At 43.9% G+C, this 25,877-nt stretch overlaps 1 protein-coding gene across 1 annotated transcript in view; it reads left to right on the top strand.

The window, feature by feature from the left end:
- spdl1 (spindle apparatus coiled-coil protein 1) overlaps positions 1-22,838 on the top strand; it is a 204,884-nt gene extending 182,046 nt beyond the window's left edge. The window contains 1 exon segment of the mRNA XM_061276665.1: positions 22,201-22,838. Within this exon segment, the coding sequence (XP_061132649.1) occupies positions 22,201-22,387 (187 nt within the window). The 3' untranslated portion in view covers positions 22,388-22,838.
- Positions 22,839-25,877: the final 3,039 nt, after the last annotated feature.

Below are 25,877 nucleotides of genomic sequence, written 5' to 3'. Positions count from 1 at the left end.
CCTACCTATTCCACAACATTCCACTTACCAAAAGTTCAAAATTTTGAAATTTACGCCAAATTCTCCAAAATTTCGTTTTTCATCTCTAATTTCTACATTTCTCAATCAATTCAACCCGTTCCAACTTTCAACTCATCGTTTTCCTACCTATTCCACAACTTCCCACTTACCTAAAATGACAAATTTTCAATTTTGAAATTCACCACAAATTCTTCCAAATTTCGTTTTACACTTCTATTTTCTACATTTCTCAAGTAATTCAACTCGTTTCAACATCGTTCGGCAGCATTCCCCAAGGAGTTATTTATAGTCTTTGCCTTCACACGCAATTTCTGCAGAAATTGCATTTTCCAGTTATGAATAATATTTCCATCACTTCAGCGCCTGCAGGTCAGATTTATAAAATATGTTTATCTAATGACGTGAAATCACATCAAACGGCAAACATTCTGACCAAATACATCATCTTGAAGAATCAGTGAAAGAATACGTACATCCATGTATAATACGCACCCTAAAAATGGCATGTTGATGCTGGAAAAAAGCCTGTACCCATGTATAATACGCACCCATTTTTTTTTTTTTTAAGTCCCAATGATCGTCACACACGCATCTGGGTGTGGTGAAATGTGTCCTCTGCATTTGACCCATCCCCGTGTGATTTTGATCCATCCCCTGGGGGAGAGGGGAGCAGTGAGCAGCAGCGGCGTCGCGCTCGGGAATCATTTGGTGATCTAACCCCCCAATTCCAACCCTTAATGCTGAGTGCCAAGCAGGGAGGCAATGGGTCCCATTTTTATAGTCTTTGGTATGGTCTTAACTAGGCTGGATGTATTTTTTTTGTTGGCGTTGATTTCTCCGACTGCCCGTAAAGGCACCACCGCGATCAGTTTAAAATGAAAAGAGATTAAAGTGACGTGCGGACATGTAAAAAAGGCGGCTCTGTATGGGAGAGAAATTGAAGAGGAATAAAAACACCCTTGGAAACCAAAACTTGCCCCTCGGCGTGACTCGGAGCCGCAACAAATGTTTCGGATTTGTGTAGGGTACATCGTGACAGCAAACGAGCAGGTGATCGAGCAAGCGTCTGATACGAGAGCATTGCGTTCGTATGGAGCGTGTTTGAAGTGAACAGCAGAGACGAAAGGAACAAGGCAAAGTGTTGTGAAATAAAATATTACCTCTAATACGCATTTTGTTATTTGCTGATCGGATCCATAGTGCGCATGCGCAGTGATACTGCCTCCGTCCAGTCCGCGATGGAGATTAAAAAACAAACAATATTTGACAATAACACAGGTTTCTGTTCCTGTCTTTGGTAATGTCTTTTTGTTCCACGTCTTTGTCGGTCAGTCCTGTTGATGGTTTTGTTAGAGAGTTATGTTAGTTTACCAAGTCTGTGTTTTGAGTTCCTCCAATGAACCCTGGTCCAAGCTGCACTTAGTCGCCCTGCTCCTTTCCACACTCCATCCGTGACAAGATTTTCTTCAAAAATTGTTGTACCATGATTTTCTTTAAAAAAAATTACCGTTTTTTTCCGTGTATAGTGCGCAAAATTTAACTAATTTATTGTCCTAAAATCTGGGGTGCGCATTATACATGGGTACAAAAAAAATTGTAATTTTTCTTTTTAATTTTTTTTTTTTTTTTTTTTTTTTTTTTAAGTCCCAATGATCATCACACACGCAGGGAGGCAATGGGTCCCATTTTTATAGTCTTTGGTATGGTCTTAACTAGGCTGGATGTATTTTTTTTTGTTGGCGTTGATTTCTCCGACTGCCCATAAACGCACCACCGCGCTCCGTGCGCGCACGGGAAAGACCAATGGAACAAGGCAGTGTTGTGAAATAAAATATTACCTGTAATACGCATTTTGTTATTTGCTGATTGAAACTGCTAATTAAACTGTGAATTGAAAATAATAGGAAGAAAACAACTCTCGCTCTTTATATAGCTGACGTGTCTTCCGCAGCCGTTCTGTGCATTTTATTTCACAACACTTTGCCTTGTTCCTTTCTTCTCTGCTGTTCACTTCAAACACGCTCCATGCGACCGCAATGCTCTCGTATCAGACGCTTGCTCGATCACCTGCTCGTTTGCTGTCTGTCACAATGTACCCTACACAAATCCGAAACATTTGTTGCGGCTCCGAGTCACGACGAGGGGCAAGTTTTGGTTTCCAAGGGTGTTTTTATTCCTCTTCAACGTCTCTCCCATACAGAGCCGCCTTTTTCACGTCCGCAAGCGTCTTTCCCGTGCGCGCACGGAGCGCGGTGGTGCGTTTATGGGCAGTCGGAGAAATCAACGCCAACAAAAAAAATTACATCCAGCCTAGTTAAGACCATACCAAAGACTATAAAAATGGGACCCATTGCCTCCCTGCGTGTGTGACGATCATTGGGACTTAAAAAAAAAAAAAAAAAAAAAAATTTAAAAAAAATTCATAAAAATTGGGTGCGTATTATACATGGGTACAGGCTTTTTTCCAGCATCAGCATGCCATTTTTAGGGTGCGTATTATACATGGGGGCGCACTATACACGGAAAAAAACGGTAAAACAAATATTTTTTTTTTTTAAAAATTGTACCCATGTATAATGCGCACCCCAGATTTTAGGACAATAAATTAGTTAAATTTTGCGCATTATACACGGAAAAAAACGGTAATAAAGAAATCAATAGTATTGTTGGTCTCCCTTTTTTGCTAGTGCATCATGGTCTGGAGTAAAGTTTGTTGTGGTAATTCTTATGATAGAGCCGAGGTGTTGGTCCGTTAACCTAGATCTGTGACGGGCTTTGTTAACGTTCATGTGGCTGAACGTCTGTTCACACACGTAGGTGGAGCCAAACTGTCCAGTCTTTTTTAACATTCGGCACTCAGTGTCAACCTTTCTATTCCTTGAGTTACTCATTTTAATGGATGGATTCCAGTGGAAGGTTTGTGGGTGGCATTAGCGTAAAATAAGCTCAGCGTGGGAATTACGAGAATGCTGACGTCACAGCCCGCACTCGAAATTCGGCACTGATTGAAATAGAGCGCGGAGTGCGCGGGGTCCCTCACACAATTATGAGTGTGCACCGAGCTTTCTGACACGGCTTCCGGGAGTAAATGGGCGTGCGGGCGCTTTCCCATCTACTGGGGAAACATAGTAATTGCATAGAAAATGACCCAAAAAATGTTTAATAATAAAAGAAAATTCTGATTTTGCGGGCCAGATTAAACGGCCCCATGGGCCGGATGTGGCCCGCGGGCCGTAGCTTGCTCATAGCTGGTCTAGCCCTATATTCTTCCACAGGCTCATCTGTGATTTGGGTTAGTTTGGCCGATTATTGCATAATTTGGGTGTTTTATGAACACTCGCCTCATGTTTCCATAAACTGAATTTGGATTATTTAAACTGTGTATAATCTCATTAACCGGCATGAGAATGTCACGATTGTCTCCTGTATATGGACTCCACTGCCCTTTTGCATTGGTGCCATTTTAGTCCGGTTACATGCATGAGTGCTTGGAGTATTTCCACCCCACTTAAATGGTAACTTTGTTATGAATCTATTATGCCCTAGATCAGGGGTGGGCAAACTACGGCCCGGCCCGCCAACCCTGAATAAATTGTATTATTAAACATTTGTTTTGGTCATTTTGCCTGCAATGACTGCATTTCCCCAGTAGATGGGGAACCGCTTGCCTGCGCATTCACTACCGGAAGCCGTGTCAGAAAGCTCAGTGCACACTCACAAGTGCGTGTACGTACTCAGTAGTACGGACATGGCGCACCCGCGCTCTATTTGTATCAGTCCCGAATTTAGAGCGTGGGCTGTGACGACAGCATTCTTGTAATTTGCGCGCTGAGCTTTCAGATACAGTTTTACGCTAAAGCCACCTACAAACCTTCCCCTGGAATCCTTCTATTAAAATGAGTCGCCCAAGGAAAAGCAAGGTGGAGACAGTGCAGAGTGTTTAGAAAAGTGTGGCTAATTTGGCTCGACGTCCGCGACGTGACGTTCAGCCACATGAACATCAACATCAACCCGTCACAGATCGAGGTTAACGGACCAACACGTCGGATCTCTCCTAAGATTGCCACAACAAATTTTACTCCAGACTATGACGCACTAGCAAAAAAGGGAGAACAACAACACTGTTCCCACTGAAAATGAAGGGGAGGCTCTCAAGTTTGTTGTTAAAAAATGCATTTTGAATATGATTTGTACACTTAGCAGGGATTGAAACTAGCGACCATTCTCATTTTCAAACAATGCAGGATGCTCAAGGACATTGATGCACCACCTGTTTGCGACAAATTTTAACCTGTAAAGTTCTTAAGGCTTACTTTAAGGAAGTGTTTCTCGTTTCCTCAACTCTGTTACCAGGTGTTTGTGAGTTAAAACTCTGCTCTGACTTTCAGATACCCCTCAGTTTGGTGGTGGTAGTGTTGGATAAAGTTGTTCTTGTCTAGGTATGGGTGTTACATTGTCGTCTTGCAAAGGCTGTTTTTCTTTCTCTGTAGTGTTTGTATTTTGCCCTATACACTGTAATATTTGCTCGCGTTTTACTCTAATCACCCGCTTGCGCACCTTTATTTGTGTTTCGTCATCTTCTGCACGAGCAATGTTGATTCCAAGCTTGCTCTCTCCCTCCCTTTTGCGCGCTTCCTCGTGCCACACAATTGCCTGTCGCAATTGTTTTCCTGGCTCATGTTGAGTTCGCTTCTTTTGTGCGGTCATGAATCAAAAGATTCCGCAATAATTCTCCTGTTTCTTTTACCCCTGTCATACTGGGTTCAAATTTAAAGTGTGTTCTCCATTTTTTCAGATATCTAGTACGCCCCAAGAACTTGTGTTCCATTTCCTTTTCTCTCGTCGGGCGATTTTGACCTTGGTCTGTCACCCCGCTTACTCTTCCCTTTCTTCATTATTTTCTTGAGGTCAGTAATTACAGAAGGTGGGTTCTGTTGGAGAAATGCTACGTGCCTGCTCACAATCCCTGATGTCAAGCGTCTACCTTCTGAGCAGTTAGTCATACAACCAGCAACCATGCACTCTCACAAATCCAGCATAGCGTATATTCATACATCTATCAGCATAGCAACTACTCAACCAAAACCAACACGTGTCAATTATCTTAGGCCTCTCTCTTAGTTCAGGAAGTAGTTTGCCTGAACCACACCATAAAAACGACCAGTTATACGCTACTTCACCTGTAGCCCTGACTGTTGATCCAACGCTTTCTTTAGCCGTCGAGCCTCACAGATAACTGCCAACTAACCAACTAACCAGTTTCGTATATGCAGATGCTCCTTCATCTGCATTCCTGTCTGTTGACCTAACAATTTCTTTATCTGTCAAATCTCACAGATAACTCTTACTATTCAGTTATAGGCAAAGTATGTTATTTCATCTGCATTCCTGTCTGTTGACCTAACAATTTCTTTTAACTGCTAGTAAGTCTCATAGATAACTGTTACGTTCCCTAGGTACCAAAAATCAAAGGTTATCTTACCCTTGGGGCCCGCTCTGTCTCTTTCGGCTCGGATGGTGACTAAGACCTGACCTGGCCCAAGGAGACTAGCCTCACAACTGAGGACTTTTCGTATTTGCCTGCTGTGCACAGACTTGTCGTTGCCCTTGCTCCTCCCGTGCCCAATCCCGTCACCACATCCGGCTCGAAGGACCAATTTAAAAAAATGTCCTCAGAATTTTCAACTTGAAGTGTTTTGTCAAGAGGATTGTCAGGTTTAATTTGCTGACTGAATAACTGTTAAGAGAAGAGCAACAGCAAACAAACCACAAGTGAGACAGAATATTAAGTCTTTTCTCGCGAGGAGTGCAGTACAGTTAGCTTACAACAATCTCACTACACTAAATATCTGTATACACTCCCGCTCTTTTTATTTGGGTTTGCCCTACCCACAATCGTTAGACAAGGCCCCTAAGAAAGCAAGTGGGCTTTGCCTCGTAAGCAAAAATCACCAGGTGTTATATACTGATAAGAACATGTTAGAAAAGGAGTTTGAGTTGAGAAGAGAAAGCCCTGGTTCTCTAGTCAAAACATAGCAAGGGCTGTATTACGACCTTGTGTAGGATGAGACAAGCTAGGTTATTTATTACTGGATACGCACCAACATAATCTTACGATCAAGATAGTTTGGAAAAACCCTGACTTTAATGGTCACTTCGAGGTTCATCTGGAGTGCAAGACAGCAATGAGGCATGTTGTCTAACAAAGTGGTCTTTGTTAGAAAGGAACTGTCTCGGTAGATGTCTTCTTTTTGCTGAGTTGCCACTGAGTTGCCAGCTGCGTCCTGTCTGACCCAGGCATAACTTTTCTCTTCTGTGGTACATCATTAAAACAGCAAGGCCAAACAGCAAGCATATATTGCAGTAATATTGCGGTAAAGCATTGATTAGAGAACGCATGATAACATATATATACATTTTTCTAACAATTCCCTCCTGTTTATCATAAGTTCTCAGCGACCATTCTATCACCTAAAAGCGGCCACTCTAAAAAGATTTTCAGCCGTAGGATCACAATTCATAAGAACAAATTTACACCCGGGAGGAGATCGAGCCTTAACAATCAATGTCAGAGTCGGGAAACAAATCGGACAGGTTTACCACAGGAGCTTCAAAGATGGAGCCATCGCCAGAGCGACAACCCTCGTCAGTCGCAAAAGTCGTCTCCTTGGAGCAACGGAAAAGTCTCAGCTGCTGGAGAGATAGCAGTTGTAATTAACCTGTTAATTAGAGACCGGAGACACGGAATACAACAACATCCACACAAGGTCAAAACAGCAGAAAAAACGGCAAGGGAGACTAGGACCGAAGAAACCAGGGTACGGTACTTTCCGAACACGTTTAGCCAGTCGTTCCAAACCTCCGTGTTCACTCCACTGTGTTCCTTCATTTTCCCATTCAAGGTCCTCAGGCCCTCAAGGGCCTGGGACAGGCTTCCATCAGCGGCAGTATTATTTGGAATAAATGTGCAGCATCGCTCATCAAACATGGCGCAGACACCGCCCTCTTTTGAGAGTAGCATGTCAAGGTCCATTCGGTTCTGGAAAGCCATGAGGGAAGTCGCGGCCAGTTGGGAGTGGACCGCCTTGAAACCCGCCTCGGTCCAATTTCCAAGCCCCTGCACGTTGTAATGGATGTAGTTGATCCTGTCGACATTTTTGTTAAGAGTACACCACCGCCACAGGGCGGATTCAAAACCAGCTGCTATCTGATTCACCATCCTACACCTATCCGGTACTCCTCTGGGAACACCAATTGCATCAATTTCGGTCAGATCATCATCGCCTCTCAAATTCAAAGATATTTTGTTTTTTTTACCAGCTTTTTTTTTTTTTCCCCAGATCTTGGGATGTTGATACATATACAATTTAGCTTGACTACATTCCCTGAAAGCAATGGCTTCTTATTTCTTTCTTCAATGGATATTACTATATAGAATGCTCTGTCACACATTTCACAATCCAATAGACGTGATAGATTTCACACAATTTTTGATCAATGGTGACGGTACAACATAAAGCAATGGTCGCAAACCCATACATATGACATATTTAATTTTTGTTTGTCTTTACAGCTTGTTTTGCCATTAGCAATCAATTGTTTCGTTTTTCAGTTACTCTTATAGTTACCTGAAACAAATTATCCACATTTATTTTAGATATATTTATCCGATTCTTTAACATCTACAGCAGTTGTTGACAAAGTACACATATAAACATCATACTTTCATGGCAGTCCCGATCTGACACAGCAGATCATCCTGCAAAGGTCAAATTGATCTTTTAAATTGCTACAATGCAATTAATGGCAGTTGATGTAATTATCAATATTCAATGTGGTCCTTCCCCCTTGGAAGAACACCAGTGTTTCGTTTTTCAATGCTCTTAATGAGAGCGTGGTTTGTTCTTTTTGCCTTTAAAATATTAATTATAAATATAAAATGTAAAAGCCAAATTTGAATCATCCTTAGTTTCCCACTTGGTTTTAAAACATGGTAATCTATATTGTCGCCGAAACAATTTTTCATACGGGGTTAAACCCACAGTACTTGTAATATTTATGTACAGTTTGACCAGGTCTAAACATTTTGCCATGATCTTCCATTTTTTCCATGCACATTTTCACACTTTATACCAGTTCTGTCACGAGAATTAATTTCCGAAATCCCATATCTCGGTATTATTTCTTTACATAATGTTTTTGCCACTTTTAAGGCATTCAGTGTTTTTGTTGACGCCAATTCAAACCATTTTGAGAATGCATCTATTATGACCAGGCATTATAACCCTGTGGATTGTGTTTAGCACATGTTAAACAAGCTCTACAAAATTTTTTGTTTGTTTTGAAAATGTTTTGAATATGAATCAAATCCGTATGTTGTATAAAGCTGACTGACCTGCCCCACTATCCCTCCTCTTGAGCCATGTGACACACAACCATGGCTCAATATCGCTGCCCATTTGTATAGGTTTTTTGTAGGATAGGTCAGTCTTCTGGTCGTTTATAGATACCATTCTTCACTCTTGCCCCTCTTTTCGTCCATAATTGAATTTCAGTCTACGGACTTTGTCGCTGCACATCTTTAAAAAAAGTTTCAGTAATTCAATCCGCTTCTTGTGTGTATAAAATTTGAAGCGTCTTTTGCACTGCACCTATGCGGTTCCGTCTAGAAGCTTGTTACCTCTTGACAGTCTCGTGCGTGCCCTGCACACGTGCATATAGCTATTTTTCGTGGCAATTGGACTGCTTCCACAACTAGCGTAGTTGTAGTTCCTTGTAGTTTCTTTTCAATCATTTTCTCATCGTTTATCACAAGAATCTTAGAAATTTGAATAAAACTTAAATTTAGGTTTTATTTTACTCAATTGTGTGATTTAGAGAATCTATATGTAGTAAAGTGTTGTATTACTACACATGATTTCATCATCATTTAGTTTGACACCCCTTTTAAAATGCTTTTCAGTGTCCCAGTGCACACATGTTTTGCGTGTGTAACTGGTTGTCTCAACCCGTGTTCCACATCCTAATCTTTCCTCCCACAAGGTGTCAAACCAATCAAGATAAAGATAAAAACCAACAAAGTAACCGCCAGTAAATTAATATAATAGTCAATTTTTGTTGTTTCTTAACTTTAACTAACTCAATTACTCTCTTCTCAAATGTGAAAACTTGTGTAGTCTTGACACAACCAATCGACTATTTCTTCTAAATTTAGCTTTGAAATTTTGTTATTTAATAATTTTGCTTCATCCAATTCCAGAAAGCAAGTTCCTTCCATATCTCAAATTTTGTTTCATCAGGATTTTGTTTGATGTGTACATTTTCAGAATGTGCTCAGAATGTGCTTGTATTATTTTGGACCAAAGTAAAACAAAGAAAACAATCTGAAGTTGTCATTATTTCTAAGTTATTATGCCATGATTTTACCGGTCCGGCCCGCTTGCGAATAGATATTCCTCAATGTGGGCCCTGAGCTAAAATGAGTTTGCCACCCCTGATCTAGTGGACGGTGCAAGGACGGAGTGCAAGTTTTTACCTGCCGCCGAGACACAGTGCGTTGATTCTATTTTTGACGTTTTGAGGCATGTGTATGGTGGCGTGCACTCGCGTCTATCAATTCAATGCAGATTTCATAATCGTAAACAATTAGAGAGTGAGTTGTTATTGGATTACGCTCATGCTTTAATGGAGTTATTGGATCAAGTTGTTAAAAGTAATGTACAGATTGCGCCAAGAGATTTGCGGGACCAATTTTGTGATGGCATAAGTCAGGCACTTAGAATCAGACTGAGAGATTTGGTTCATACTAATCCTCATTGGACCATTCAAGATGTTAGAGGAGAGCCCATAGTGGATGGTGCAATATGAAAACCAACCTTCTAAATTGAAGTATAGCAACAATCAAGTTTCAAATAAGTGTCTGTCTTTTGTGAAAGTGCTGCATCTAGACCTTCTGAATTTGTTGAACTTTTGTCTCTGTTAAAGGCGCAGCACACCCAGTTGGAATTGGTGATGAAATCATTAACCTCCACCCTCTAGAGCACGTGCATCTCGGTTCAGGAGAACTCCGAATGGAAGCCCAATTTGTTTCAGATGTGAGCAAAGTGGACATAGTGCACGTAATTGTCCTAATCTGACAAAAATGACACCTCAAATCAGGCCCCAAAGCCAGCAGGTAACTAGCACTTGCCAGTGTGTAGAGCGAACCACTGGTGGGGAATTTACAGGGCTAACAGGATTGTTGGTCTCACTTTCCTTAGTGAAAGACGAATGAGGAAAGGCATTTGTCCTCATTACCAATGTTGGAAAGTTGGATGTATGGTCAACACCATGCAGAGTCATAGCCACTGTTGAAATAGCCACGGTATTGTCAGAAGGGCTACACGTAGAAATTTCAGTTGACTCAAGTGGTGTCCAGTCAGAATGTTATAGGACGTGCTCATTTAGACCTGCCTTTGTCACGGATCGGATGGAGCAGGGCGACCAAATGCAGCTTGGACCAGGGTTTATTGGAGAACACAAACTAACAGACTTGGCAAACTGACATGACTTAAACAAAACCAACAACAGGACTGACCGGCAAAGATGTGCAACAAAAAGACATGAAGACATTAAGACAACAACAATGAGCCGACGGGGCGTGAGGGGCAGACAGGACTTATATACACAACAGGTAACAAGAGGCAAGTGAGAATAATCAAACTAATCATGGGCAGACAGAAGGGGAGGAGCGAGCATACAGACAGAAACCACAACAACAGACACGTAGTGGAACGGCTGGGGACGAGACGTGATAGTACCCCCCCACAAGGGACGGCTCCCGACGTCCCAAAAACCGAAACCCCCACGTGGCGAACGGGGGGGCGGGGGATTAGCGCACCAGTCCAATTGGCCTCACCGGCCATGGCAAAGTCCTAACCGCCGCCACCAGCAACTCTGGGGACATGAACCGCAATCCGCGGCGACTCTGGGGACATGAACCGCAATCGGCAGCAACTCTAGGGACACGAACCACATTCGGCGGCAAACTAGGGACACGAACCGGAATCGGCGGCAACTCTAGGGACACGAACCGGAATCGGCGGCAACTCTAGGGACACAAACCGCAATCGGCGGCAACTTTAGGGATGCAAACCGCAATCGGCGGCAACTCTAAGGACGCAAACCGCAATCGGTGGCAACTCTAGCGACAAGAACTGCAATCAGCGGCAACTTTGGAACACGAACTGCAATCGGCGGCAACTCTGGAACACGAACCGCAATCGGCGGCAACTCTGGAACACGAACCGCAATCGGCGGCAACTCTAGGGACAAGAACTGCAATCAGCGGCAACTTTGGAACACGAACTGCAATCAGCGGCAACTTTGGAACACGAACCGCAATCGGCGGCAACTCTGGAACACGAACCGCAATCGGCGGCAACTCTGGAACACGAACCGCAATCGGCGGCAACTCTGGAACACGAGCCGCAATCGGCGGAAACTCTGGAACACGAACCGCAATCAGCGGCAACTCTAGGGACACGAACCGCAATCGCCGGCATACGAAAAGTCAGAGCCACAATCGGCGACGTTTGGAAGTCCAGACCGCGATCAGCGGCATTCGGAAGGCGGGGCTGTGTGCAGCTCGATCAAAGTCTGGCGACAGTCGCGGGTCCCACTACTGTGGGCAAACTAATCATGGGCACATAAGAGGGGAGGAGTGAGCACACAGAAAGAAGGTGGCTGCGAGTCCTGATGGCACCGGGAGGAACTCCGATGGCGGCCGCAGGTACGGCGTCGCGGGTGCAAAGTCCGATGACGGTCGCGGAGCCGATGGCGCCGGGAGGAACTCCAATGGCGGCCGCGAGTCCGGTGTCGCTGGAGTGAAGTCCAATGGCGGCCACAGAGCCCCTGGCACTGGAACAAACTCGGACGACGGACGTGGATTGGGCGTTACGGACAGGAGCTGGTGGTGGAGGGGGTCCAAGCGCTGGTCGCTGTAGTGGTCGGATCTTTCTATCACGGATCGGATGGAGCAGGGCGACCAAATGCAGCTTGGAGCACACAGCTTGGAGAACACAAACTAACAGACTCTGCAAACTGACATGACTTAAACAAAACCAACAACAGGACTGACCGACAAAGATGTGCAACGAAAAGACATGAAGACATTAAGACAACAACAATGATCTGACGGGGCGTGAGGGGCAGACAGGACTTGTATACATGACAGGTAACAACAGGCAGGTGAGAATAATCAAACTAATCATGGGCACATAAGAGGGGAGGAGTGAGCACACAGAAAGAAACCATGACAACAGACACGTAGTGGAACAGCTGGGGACGAAACGTGACAGCCTAATTTCGAAAATCTACAGGGAGAGTAGGAGCAGCAGGACAGAGAATTACTTCCTAAATATTAGAATGTGTTCGCCTGCAGTGATTTTGATGTGCGTAGTACTAATTTAATCACAAATGAGATCTCACTTTTGGACTAAACGCCGGTCCGACATCCCTATAGACGTATTCCCCCCTCGCAGTATGAGTTGGTGCGAGCTCACATTCAGCAACTGTTGCAGAGTTAAATTATCAGAGAAAGCAGTATACACGCCCGGACTGACCATAGGGAGAACCGGGAGTATTCCCGTAGCGCCGGCCTAGGATTGGCCTGCGTCTCTCTGTTTTTTGTTTTTTTAAGTCTGCCGGTGCGGCAACGCGCCTATCAGAGAGACAGGCCAGGCCACTCAGGCCAGGAGCATGTGAGGAAGGAAAGACGATTGGTTCATATCAATTAACACCCGCCCCCACAGTCCATATCAACCACACAGAGCGCGTGTGGAAGAAAGAGTGTGTTACGTATGTCAGGTGCTGGCTGCTCTGGTGTGTGTAGCTAGCAAGCGGTGCAAGTGAGGATAATGGACTTCGAAGGTGGTAAAAAGAAGAGGAAAGGCGGTGCAGAGAGGGAGAAAAAAAGAAAGGCGCTGGAGGAGGACAGAAAAGTTGTGGATTTATTCAGCCACCCCAGGGTGCAATTAAAAACTGTGTGTTTGCATGTGTTGTGTGCATATGTCCCTCTGTTGATTTATTGTTAGATTTAGTTTTTGTTGATTTTGTAAGTTGAAGAGTCATTTGTTAATCTTTCTTAAATAATAATAATAATTCATTAAATTTGTATATTTGTATTTTCAAGAACCCAAAGACGCTTACAGGGAACAAGGCAAAGACATACATGAGGGGGGGGGGGGGGTGGCGCGGAGGAAACAATCGGATAAACTTAAGAAGAGGAAACCAGTTATGGGTAGGGGAGGTCATAAGCTTGGGAGAAGAGGTAAGTTTTTAGACGGGACTTAAATATGGGGAGTGTGGGTGAGTCACAGACAGACTGGGGGAGAGAGTTCCAGGTGATGTGCAGGAGAAGGCTCTGTCACCGAAGGATTTGAGTTTGGATTTTGGGACTGTCAGACGTGAGGTATTGGAGGATCGGAGGGGACGCTTGGGGCAGTAGGGGACAAGGAGGTCGGATAGGTAAGTGGGAGCCAGGTGGTGAAGGGCTTTGAAGGTGAGGAGGAGTATCTTGAAGATGATACGCTCCTTCATGGGGAGCCAGTGAAGAGAGTGGAGAACAGGAGTGATGTGTTCACGGGACCGGGTGTGGGTAAGGAGGCGGGCAGCAGAGTTTTGGACTAGTTGAAGTCTATGGAGTGAGTGAGCAGTGATTCCAGTGAGAAGGGAGTTGCAGTAGTCAAGCCGGGATGAGATGAAGGCGTAGATGAGAGATTCAGCGGCAGGGAAAGAAAGGCAGTGCCGGATTTTAGCGATACGTCGGAGGTGGAAGTAGGAGGTCTTGACAACTGAGCTAACATGAGGTTGAAAGGACAGTGTGGGGTCGAAAATAACGCCAAGGTTGCGTGCCAGAGGGGAAGGAGTGATGTTTGAGGAGTCAATGGTGAGTGTGATGGATCCAGTTTTATTAAGGGAGGATTTAGTGCCTATGAGGAGGAGCTCTGTTTTGTCACTGTTGAGTTTGAGAAAGTTGTGGGTCAGCCATGCTTTTATTGTAGAGATGCAGGTTCCAAGATGGGTGAGGGAAGGGTTACGGGTTGGTGTCGTACGTATATAGATCTGGGTGTCATCAGCGTAGCAGTGGAAGTCCAGATTAAGTTTGCGGATGACAGTACCAAAGGGAAAGAGGTCACAGATGAATAGGAGGGGGCCAAGAACTGACACTTCAACGCACGTTCCTCTAAACTTTGTACCTGGCCCTGGCTGTATATTAAAATATGTGTCTATGTTTCCTATGCAAAGGTGGAGATATTGCCAGTTTTGGTGCTTCAGACAATAGGCCCAGTACCGTTTTTTCCCATGTATAATGCGCCCCCATGTATGACCTATCACTAGTGCCAGTATACCAACATGTGATTGCAAAGTCCTTTTTCAGCTGCTCGAGGCTGCAGTTATCATATTTTTTTTCCGTACAAAAATGCAGGGGAGGACACCTCTTGATCCTCTGCTGGAAACATTACGTCAGGGTCACTATTGTGGCAGTGTTGAAAACATGCAGCTGTCTTTCCAAACATGTCTTTATTCCAAGACTGCCAACAAGATGTTTTAGCAATATGAAACGCTGCATGAATGATAAAAGCACACATTGCGACATACCGTTTTTTTCCATGTATAATGTGCCCCCACGTATAATACGCACCCTAAAAATGGCATGTCGATGCTGGAAAAAAGCCTGTACCCATGTATAATACGCACCCAAATTTTGACTCCTACTTAAAGTCAAAGTCAGCTTTATTGTCAATCTCTTCACATGTCAAGACACACAAAGAAACCGAAATTACGTTTTCTCTATCCCACGGTGACGAGACATATTACACGATAGACATACAAGTAAACGACAAAATATAAAAACAAGAAGGCACAAACAATAAATAATAAGGAGATGAATGAATAATAAACAGATAAAACAATAAATAAGAGGAGCAAAACGGAGCCAGTGTGCATACAGCAGATAGTAACCGTAGCGCAAAAGTACAGGACGCTACGCAGAACGGGGAAGCGAGTTCAGGATCCTAACAGCCTGGAGTATGGCGCTGTTGTTGAGTCTGGTGGTGCGGGAGCGCAGGCTCCTATACCTCTTCCCAGAGGGCAGAAGCTCGAACAAAGAGTGAGCAGGGTGACTCACATCACTCACAATCGTGGTCGCCTTGCGGGTGAGATGGGAGGTGTAAATGTCCTTCAAGGAGGGGAGCGAAGCACCAATAATCTTACCAGCCATGTTCACTATGCGCTGCAGGGCCTTCAAGTTGTAGTCAGTGCAGCCGCCACCCCAAAAAGCAATACAGCTGGAGAGGACGCTCTCAATGGTGCCACGGTAAAATGTAGTCATGATGGCCAGAGGAGCGCTCGCTCGCCTGAGTTTCCGCAGAAAGTACAGGCGGCGCTGGGCTTTCTTTGTCAGTGATGCGGTGTTGGTGGACCAGGAGAGATCCTCACTGATGTGCACCCCCAGGAACTTGGCGCTGCTCACTCTCTCCACCACAGCACCGTCGATGGTCAGCGGCAGGTGTTGGGTGTGACCCTTCCGGAAGTCCACAACAATCTCCTTGGTCTTGTCGACGTTCAGCAGGAGGTTGTTGTCCCTGCACCACGTGGTCAGAAGGTCAACCTCCAGCCTGTATTGAGTCTCGTCTCCCTTGGTGATGAGACCCACCAGAGTCGTGTTGTCAGCAAACTTCACTATACGGTTGTCGCTGTAGGTTGCAGTGCAGTCATGCGTCAGGAGAGTGAAGAGCAGCGGACTGAGCACGCAGCCTTGGGGGGCCCCCGTGCTCAGCGTGATGCTGGCGGAGATTTTGTCGCCAACACGTACAACCTGTGGCCTCTGACAGGGGAAATCCAGTAGCCAGTTGCAGAGGTAGGTACTGAGGCCCAGCGTGTCAAGTTTGCTGATGAGGCGTTGTGGCACAATCATGTTGAAGGCAGAACTGAAGTCCACAAACAGCAATCTCACATACGAGTCCCTTCTCTCCAGGTGGGTGAGGGCCGAGTGGAGGGCAGAGCAGATGGCATCCTCAGAGGACCGTTTGGCTCGGTACGCAAACTGGAAGGGGTCAATGGTGGGGGGGAGAACGGATCGGATGTGCTCCATGACAAGCCGCTCAAAGCACTTCATGATGATGGGCGTAAGTGCCACGGGGCGGTAGTCATTGAAGCAGGACGGAGCGGGTTTCTTCGGCACAGGTACGATGGTGGCAGCTTTGAAACACGACGGGACGATGGCCTGCTGAAGGGAAGTGTTAAAGATGTCTGTGAAGACATCCGTCAGATCACCAGCGCAGTCCTTCAGCGCTCGACCCGGGATGTTGTCAGGGCCCGCCGCCTTACGGATGTTGATAGCGGCAAGCGCCCTCCTCATGCTGTCGGCGGAGAGGCACAGGGGCAGCTCGTGTGAAGGGGGAGTGGCCTTCAGCCGGCAAGTACTTTTCTGAGCGTCGAAGCGAGCAAAGAAGCGGTTGAGGTCATTGAGCAGACGGACGTCGCCTTCACAGCTCTGCGGCGCGGGCTTGTAATCCGTGATGGTCTGAATGCCCTGCCAAAGGCTCCATGCGTCCCTGCTGTCCTTGAAGTGGGCGGTTATTTTGCACGAGAACTCCCTCTTTGCATCTTTGATGCCCCGGGACAGGTCAGCCCTCGCAGTCACTTCCAGTTTGATTTGGGGCAATTTCCAGTTCACTTCCTGTTAAAATTGGAACATGTCCTGTTCATTTCCTGTTCTTTGTGTTGGGGCACTTCCGGTTCATTTCGTGTTCATTCTGGGGCACTCCAAGATGGCCGCCACACTGTGGAAGTGGGGGTGAAGGGGTGAATTGGGTAAGCATAGTGGAAGTGGGGTGAAGGTGCTAAGTCTAAGGTGAACAGTTTAAAGTTGGAATGGGTTGAATCGGTTAAAAAATGTAGAAATTAGAAGGGAAGAATGTATTTTGGAAAATTTGGCGTGAATTTCAAAATTTTGAATTGTTGGGAAGTGAACAGTTTAAAGTTGGAATGGGTTGAATCGAATGAAAAATGGAGAAATTTGAAGTGAAAAACGAAATCTTGCGCAAATTTTAAATGTGATTTTTTTTTTAAATTTGGCCATATTGGGAATGTTGAAAGTCTTTCCCAATGTGAATTAAATGTGCTAAAGGATGTGAGTTTCAAACTGGAACGACGTAAATGTGAAATTTTGAATGTGCCATTAAGAATGAATGAGGAATATTTTGCTGGGTATTTGCGAATTTTGTGAAAACGGAAAATGTTTAGAATGAAAAAAATGCATTCACTTATCACGTGAATAATTGGAATACGTCAAAAGTGGAATGGAGTGAATTGGATGAATTATGTGGAAGTAAGTCAAAGTCAGCTTTATTGTCCATCCCTTCATATGTCAAGATACACAAAGAATTCCGTTTCCTCCATCCCACGGTGACGAGACACAGGGGTAGTTCACACTATTTCTATTGAGTACATTACCGTATTTTTCGCACCAAAAGGCACACTGGATTATAAACCTCATTGAATTTTTTATTTTACAAATTACTTCATATATAGGGCGCACCGGAGTAAAAGGCGCATAAAATAGAAGATATACTGCAACAAACTGAGGTTGACTAGGGTTGCGGTATACATCCACTAGCCAATAACCAATGAGCCCTCTGTAAACAATCGCGTATCTCAAACTATCTCCTTTAAAATGATCAGAACTGACTAAAGTTCTATCTAACGCATTGGTACCGCTTATCTATGTTTCCCTTCCATATCGATCTGTACATTAACTCGAAGCATTAACAGAGCAGCCTATTTTGACATGAGATAAATAGCCTCGTGCGTATAGCAGCTCTCATTATAGCATTAGCCACGCGCAAACTCCCATGAGCCTCAGTTCGCAGACTCCCATGAGCCTCAGCAAAGTGTGAACAATCGCGTTTCTCAAACTATCTCCTATACCAGGGGTGGGCAAACTTTTTGACTCGCGGGCCGAACTGGGTTCTAAATTTGGACCGGAGGGCCGGACAAGGAGCAGATGGACGTAGGCGTTGTGTGAAGTCATATAAGCGACCTGTAAAGGTCATTGCATAAAAGATCTTGGCCTTTAGTAGGTAGTAAAGCATGGATATTCCAAACATTTTTTTTGAAAACAAATGCATTTATTAACAGCATTAAAAAAATAATAATTCACTAAAAAACTGCTATCAGTGATTCTCATAAAATACGACACTGTTATTATGAATAACAATCTCCATCACTTCAGTGCCTGCAGGTCAGATTAATGAAAGATGTTTATCTTATGAGATCACATCAAACGGCAAACATTCTGACCAAATATATCATCTTGAAGAATCGGTGAAAGCATACATCCAAATAAAGTAATCAAAACAGCAACACGGTGAGGGGTATCTGAAAATCAGAGCAGAGTTTTAACTCGCAAACACCTGGTAACAGAGGTGAGGAAACGGGAAACACCTCCTTAAAGTAAGCCTTAAGAACTTTACAGGTTAAGATTAGTCGCAAATAGGTGGTGCATCAATGTCCTTGAGCATCCTGCATTGTTTGAAAATGAGAATGGTCGCTAGTTTCAATCCCTGCTATGTGTACAAATCATATTCAAAATGCATTTTTTTACAATAAACTTGAGAGCCTCCCGTCCATTTTCAGTGGGAACAGTGTTGTTGGTCTCCCTTTTTTGCTAGCGCGTCATAGTGTGGAGTAAAATTTGTTGTGGCAATTCTTAGGCGAGATCCGAGGTGTTGGTCCGTTTACCTTGATCTGCGACGGGTTGATGTTGATGTGGCTGAACGTCACGTCGCGTACGTCGAGCCAAATTGTCCACTCTTTTTTAACATTCGGCACTCACTTCTTTTTTTCGGGCCACTCATTTTAATGGAAGGATTCCAGGGGAAGGTTTGTGGGTGGCTTTAGCGCAAAACTGCATCTGAAAGCTCAGCGCGCGAATTATAAGAATGCTGTCGTCAAAGCCCACGCTCTAAATTCGGGACTGATACGAATAGAGCGAGAGTGCGCCAAGTCCGTACTACTGAGTACGTACACGCACTTGTGAGTGTGCACCGAGCTTTCTGACACGGCTTCCGGTAGTAAATGCGCAGGCGAGCGCTTCGCCATCTACTGGGAAAACGCAGTCATTGCAGGCAAAATGACCAAAAAAAAAAAGTTTAATAATACAATTTGTTCAGGGTTGGCGGGCCGGATTAAACGGTCCCGTGGGCCGGATGTGGCCCGCGGGCCGTAGTTTGCCCACCCCTGTCCTATACAGTGATTGGAGCTGACTAAAGTTCGATATAACACATTGGTACTGCTTACCTATGTTTCCCTTCTATATCGATCCGTACAGTATATATTTTTTCAAAACTCAAGCTCAACACATTTATTTTTAGATTCAAATTTTATTTTCTCAAGTACAAAACTTTTGACCCCAATCTGTTAGCCAGCTCAAACAACCATTCAAACGATTCTTCGGTAGCCAAGAAGAATGACTAAAATAGTTGTTAGCCTCCACATGAGAAGCTTATGGCTTATGGCATTCGGTCTGCAGACTATAAGCTGATGCCACTTTGTGTTTTCCTGTCTTGTCTCTTCCGTGGACGCTCTTGTCACGCTTGTCTTTTGGCTCTCCTGCTCCGGGCGCTGCCATTTTATGAATCCGCTGGAAAGGGAGAGGTTCTGGGGCCTGTACCTTTGTTTCCCTGCTAGCACATCGGGCCACCCTAATGTCCATTTTTTTCTTTTTGTTCAGAGATGTTTTCTTCTTGTGTTTGGCTGTGCAGCACTCTGGTCGCATTGCCTCAAATATTTTTCAGACTGAGTGTCACGTGTTGAGCTGGATATGGACCCAGAAGCAGACATAAAACGAAAGTTGAAAAACAAAGTCTTAATCAAGTATCAACAGAGCGCAGGGCTGGGCACTCAGGGAAACTAGACGTTCTATCCCTGGCAAAAAGCTCGACGCACTCACAACTCCTTGACAACTTCTCTGAGTAACTGGAGCGTACATACTGTAAGACAGCAGGTCTGTATGACAGAATAAATGTTGACATAACAGGACAAAGCATATAAGGTAAACGACAACTGCAAAGCAACTGATACAATATGGAATCAGGCTTATGACGCAATAAACTTATAACAAAAGGACAAAGCATAAAGGATCAGCAACTTTATAACAACTGAGAACCTAGGACAAGTAAATGTTACGCCTTAGGGAGAGGTGGAAAAAAGGCAAGGGGGTGGTCGGCAGGCTGAGGCCAATAGTGGGGTAATCAGGGTTTGTGACTCCCTGAGCGACCCATTGAGGAAAAGAGGGACTCCTGGCAAAGCAGCAGCCGGTGAGATTATCACTTCCTGATTGGGGGTGAAGAGATTGTTTGGAGCAAGTGGGTGATGTTGTTGGCTCGATGGAACATGTCTAAGTTTTCTGAATCCGTGACCGGCTAAGCGCGTACTGTCATGTGTGGAGCCGGATATGGACGTAGAAGCAGACATGACACGAAAGTTGAAAAGTAAAGTCTTTATCAAGTATCAACAGAAAGCAGGCCTGGGTGTGACGGATCAGACTGGACAACCAAATGCAGAGCGACACAGGCTTTATTGTTACAAGGGAAGAGGGAGGTGGAACACTGGAGCAGTGTTCGGGCTGGAATGCTGGCCTTGGCGGGACGTGACTGATGGACGAGACTGGCGGCATAGCGATCGAGCGCTTCCTTCACCAGGGCTGACTGGCTGAGGGCTGGACACCACCTGGTGAGAAAGGCAGCAGAGCAAGCGCGCAGCAGATCAGGGAGTATCGTGATCGGGAGCAAGCAGATGGTCAGGATAAGCGGCCATCAGGGCTAGACGGGTCAGTACACGGACCTTTTCCTTTTCTCAGAAGTGGTAGCCTCTTCTTCTTCAGTCTCCTCATTGGGCTTTTTTCCCTTTCAGAAGAAGTTTTCCAAACTTCTCAGTTTCTTGCTAATTTTTGCTTGCCTCGCGGCCTCGACTGGGGTGACATGTCACGTGAACGAGACGAGCATCTTGTGTCAAGGGACACAGCGACTTTTTATTTATTTATTGTTTTATATTTTTCAAAATAAATTCTTCCTCATTTTTGCATGCTCAAATCTGAAAACATATCACGTGACCAGGACGAGCGTCTTGACCAGAATGAATTGATCGTCGATAAATAAATTTTTTTTTTTTTTTCTTGTGCAGCTTGGCAGCCCGGTACCAAGTGACCCACGGACCGGTACCGGTCCATGGACCGGGGGTGGGGACCCTTGCTGTATGACCCTTGCTATATGACAGAGTAAAGGTTGACATAACAACAGGACAAAGAATATCAACTGCATGTCAACTGATACATTATGACATAGGTCTCAAACCCAAGGCCCAGGGGCCACATACGGCGCACATCACATCAATTTACTTGGCCCGCAAAGACAAATTGTGAATGGACTTTAAAAATTACAAATTGTCTTGACTTTTGAAAAATAGAGCTATTGCTAGCAATGTTTATTCCCATTCATCTTTTTAAAATATTTGAATAGTTTCTACTAGTCTGTGATTTCAAAACTAGTTATCAGTTTGTTGTGTAGCCTATACTGTATGTAATATAAAGTGTTGACAGTCATAATGGCCCTCAGAAAGAAACTACAATGCAGCCCGCGACAAAAATTAGTTTGACACCCCTGCATTATGAATTCAGGGTAATGATACAATGAACTAATAACAAAAGGACAAAGCATAAAGGATCAGCAACTTTATAACAACTAATACATGGAGAAACAACAAGTCACTGGCCGTTCACAACAATGAGAGCCACCTTTTACGCGCAGCTCCATATTGGCATGTATTTCCCATAACAAAGTATCCCAGGGTGGTCTGACCTAACCATCGACCCATTTCCTGAACTAATTGTTGTTTTGGTCAATTTTGAATTATACCATTCTATTTGCTAGTTTGTGTGAAGCTAACGGTAACTTGTGTCCTCATTCCTCCAGGCATCCAATATTGATCAAATTTCTTTTGATGGCTGTCGTTACTGCCTGAAAGGCTCATCATTCTTTTTCTCGCCTCGCTGCATTACTAGGAAAGAGGATTTCTTAGTGGGAAGCAGGTTTTCATGGACTCATTGGATTGGATTTTTGTTTTTTTCCTCCTCAGCGCTCTTGTGACCAGTTACAATGTGCTGGTAAAGAAGGAGCACCACAAGAAGGATGAAACAGAGGAAAAGAAAAAGAGGGAGCATCACGGGCCTGATGAAGCAGAGGAAAGGGAAAAACAACAAAATGTTCAGATGATGCATGTCTGTTCTGAAAGCACTATAGAATCCCAATGTTCTCCACAGTAGGAACCTCCTACAATTCTGGCAACCGGATCAGTACTAATGTATACATGCAATAGTGCCAAGATTTTCAATATTTTCATTTTGTTTATTATTGCAATGATAGTTGTGTCCCTACTTTGTGAAATACAAGTAAAAGTCAAAAGATAGATAATAAATGTACTTTTAGTTTAGTACATTCCTGACCGCGTCAATCAAATGTTCAACATGATTTGTGATGCACTGGCTGTTTAGAGTCAATTTATCATAAACATCCAAGCATGTACAATGTCTTTGAACAATTTTTGTCAGTAATTCTTCAAAGTTGAACATTTAGCCTCATCCTCTGTCCATATTCAGTTGCATCACATCCTGTATACTATTGTTCTATGTATTTGCAATGAACAGGTAAATACAGCCTGTCTTTCTATGTAGTCTACTATTAATTGGAAACAATAAAGATGACTTTGGTTATTCATTTGGACAAACAAAAGAGCCGTTTGTTCTTTAAACTGGACAGTGTTAGTATAGTCCCTGACAGAAGTTATGTCGGTCAGTTCCCCCCAAGCCCCGGTACCAGTCCGTGGATCATTTGGTACCGGGCTGCACAAGAAAGAATAAATAACTTGCATTATTTCTGTTTTATTTATCTGAGTCTGAACAATATTTTATTTCGAAAATTGGACCGAACTCGCTCCGACACCTCGGTGACGTGAACATAACATTACTCATGTTGTTGCATAGGGGTACACAGTGGATTCACATTTATTATTATACCATATGCCGGTCGTGTCATTTTATATTGTTGTATATATCCGCTACTAGGCTAAGGCCGGTCCATGAAAATATTGTCTGACAGTAATCCGGTTCTTAGTGCTAAAAAGGTTGGGGACCGCAGCTGTCGCTTATCCTGTCACGGGTTGAATGGAGCCAGGGCGACCAGATGCAGCTTGGACCAGGGTTTATTGAGGGAAAAGGGAGTTGGAAGGGAAGTTCGTGGTTCAGTTTTGATTGCATTACTGAATTATTGGCAAAAAGTAATAACCAGGGCTGTGGACTCGGTCGGATTCTTGACCATGAGTCCGAGTCCGGCTGTCCATTTTTTCTGTTAATTCATGTGACTGCTTAGTCTTTATTCAAGGCTAATTTAGATCAAAATCTAAATAATTACAACAGTTTTGTGATGGCTATGTCTTTATTAAACATATAAACGAATACAATAAACAGATACTTTCAAGTTTTAATCATTAATTATACCATTATAGCTCAGACATTTCTCTAAACACAAATAATTAGTGACGACCCCTTATTTGGAAAGCAAAAAACCCATGTCTTACGGCGTCAGCACTATGTTGTTTTCAATAAAAACATGAAGAACTCACGTTTGCGTCAGTCAATTTTAATTTTTATAAAGGATTATTCTCATTTGATGTCTTTAAATTCATCCGCGTTCTGCCATTGAAGCGGGGTGCATTCAAAGACCAGTCGTACAGACGGAACACTCATTCACGTCACCAAAACGCAACAATATAATTACGTGAGCTCTTTGCATAAACCTCGAAGCAAAGAAACTCCTCTTTTTGGGTACAGGCTACAAAGAGTATATATTACAAAGGAGACTTTATACTTAATCGTGATCATCATTCATCCATCCATCCATTTTATTTTATTACTCATTTAATTCAATTAATATTGTTGCATTTATTAATTTGCTTTAACATGACAGCGCAATATAATTAAAAGCTGACACGATAGCAATGTCAAACGTGTTCATTTAAGAAAAAGCCACACACGTTTTGTGATCAAATCTTTCATAACGAGAATGATTTGAGTGAATTGATTTTACAATTTTTATCCCCCCTCCCTACCATCTGTCACTTTGCTTGGGACAAAAGGAGCCTTCAGAACTGAAATTTCTTCTCAATTATTCATTCAAATCAATTCACTCAAATCATTCTCGTTATGAAAGATTTGATCACAAAACGTTTTCGTCTGTACGACTGGTCTTTGAATGCACCCCGCTTCAATGGCAGAACGCGGATGAATATAAAGACATCAAATGAGAATAATCCTTTATAAAAATTAAAATTGACTGATGCAAACGTGAGTTCTTCATGTTTTTATTGAAAACAACATGGTGCTGACGCCGTACAACGCCGTACGACATCGGTTTTTCGCTATAATTCGGTATACTTCGAGGTAGTCCACCCTCACCCAAAGTTAGGGTTTCATGGGAATATTATTGTCATAATTGTCTGGACCATATATGATAATTGTTTAATGGTAGTTATTGATAGATCTTGAAGATGTCAAGTTATAGGTGCATAAGACTTTGTTGGTCGCATTCATGCATATAGCACGTTCATTGTAAGAGGGGAAGAGATGTTGTGTATTTTGGGCTAACTCAAATTCCGTAGTAGAAAACCCCCGGAAGTGGGATGGGCATTCTGTCTTCTTGTGGTACGCCCTGTGAACGCATTGTGAGTAAGGAATAAAGCAGTTATCATTCACGTCGTTGTCCGACCTATTCTTGCTATCTAAGAACCTGGAAAATAGTAAGGATATAACATATATCACAGGTCATTACGACGAGTTTGGTGGAGTTTTTACTGCTTCTTCCAACTCCTACCGCGCTGACTGTAACCTGACACTCTCTGGCTGCGTCTTGCCTCTTTTTTTTATTGTCGGACTCGGTGGACTCGGTCAAAATCAGCACTGAGTCCGAGTCCGGCAAAAATGACCGAGTCCGACCGAGTCCGAGTCCCCGAGTCTGAACCGAGTCCACAGCCCTGGTAATAACCATTAATGAAATACTCTCGGCAACACACCAAACATAAGTCATCGATTGAGACAATAAAATACATTTGCTGGCGAGGGTTAGTCGCCGTACCGCTGCGTAGCTGCCACTCTTACGATGTGAGGCAACCTTAAAGGAGCGCGCTGGACCTGTCAATCGGCGCACACACGAAGCAAACCACGATCGGACAAACGGCACAACAGTGACAATAGTAACAATACAATGTATATACCGTATTTTGCGCCCTATTAGGCGCACCGGGGTATAAGGCGCACCTTCAATGAACGGCCCATTTTAAAACTTTGTCCATATATAAGGCGCACCGGACTATAAGGCGCATAAAATAGAAGCTTTACTGCAACAAACTGAGGTTGACTAGGGTTGCGGTATGCACCCACTAGCCAATAACCAACAAGCCCTCCGTAAACAATTGCGTTTCTCAAACGATCTCCTATAAAATGATTGGAACTGACTAAAGTTCGATCTAACGCATTGGTACTACTTACCTATGTTTCCCTTCCATATCGATCCATAGATTTACTCGAAACATTAACAGAGCAGCCTATTTTGACATGAAATAGCCTCGCGCTTATAGCAGCTATCGTTATAGCATGACCCATCCGCAATTTCCTATGAGCCTCAGCTCGCAATCTTCCATGAGCCTCAACAAAGTGTAAGCAATCGCGTTTCTCAAACGATCTCCTATATAAAAATCAGAAC

This window comes from Syngnathus typhle, linkage group LG1, assembly GCF_033458585.1.
Source record: "Syngnathus typhle isolate RoL2023-S1 ecotype Sweden linkage group LG1, RoL_Styp_1.0, whole genome shotgun sequence".
NCBI lineage: Eukaryota > Metazoa > Chordata > Actinopteri > Syngnathiformes > Syngnathidae > Syngnathus > Syngnathus typhle.
The sequence above is the reverse complement of the archived record's forward strand: the minus strand, read 5'-3'. Positions and strand labels throughout refer to the sequence as shown.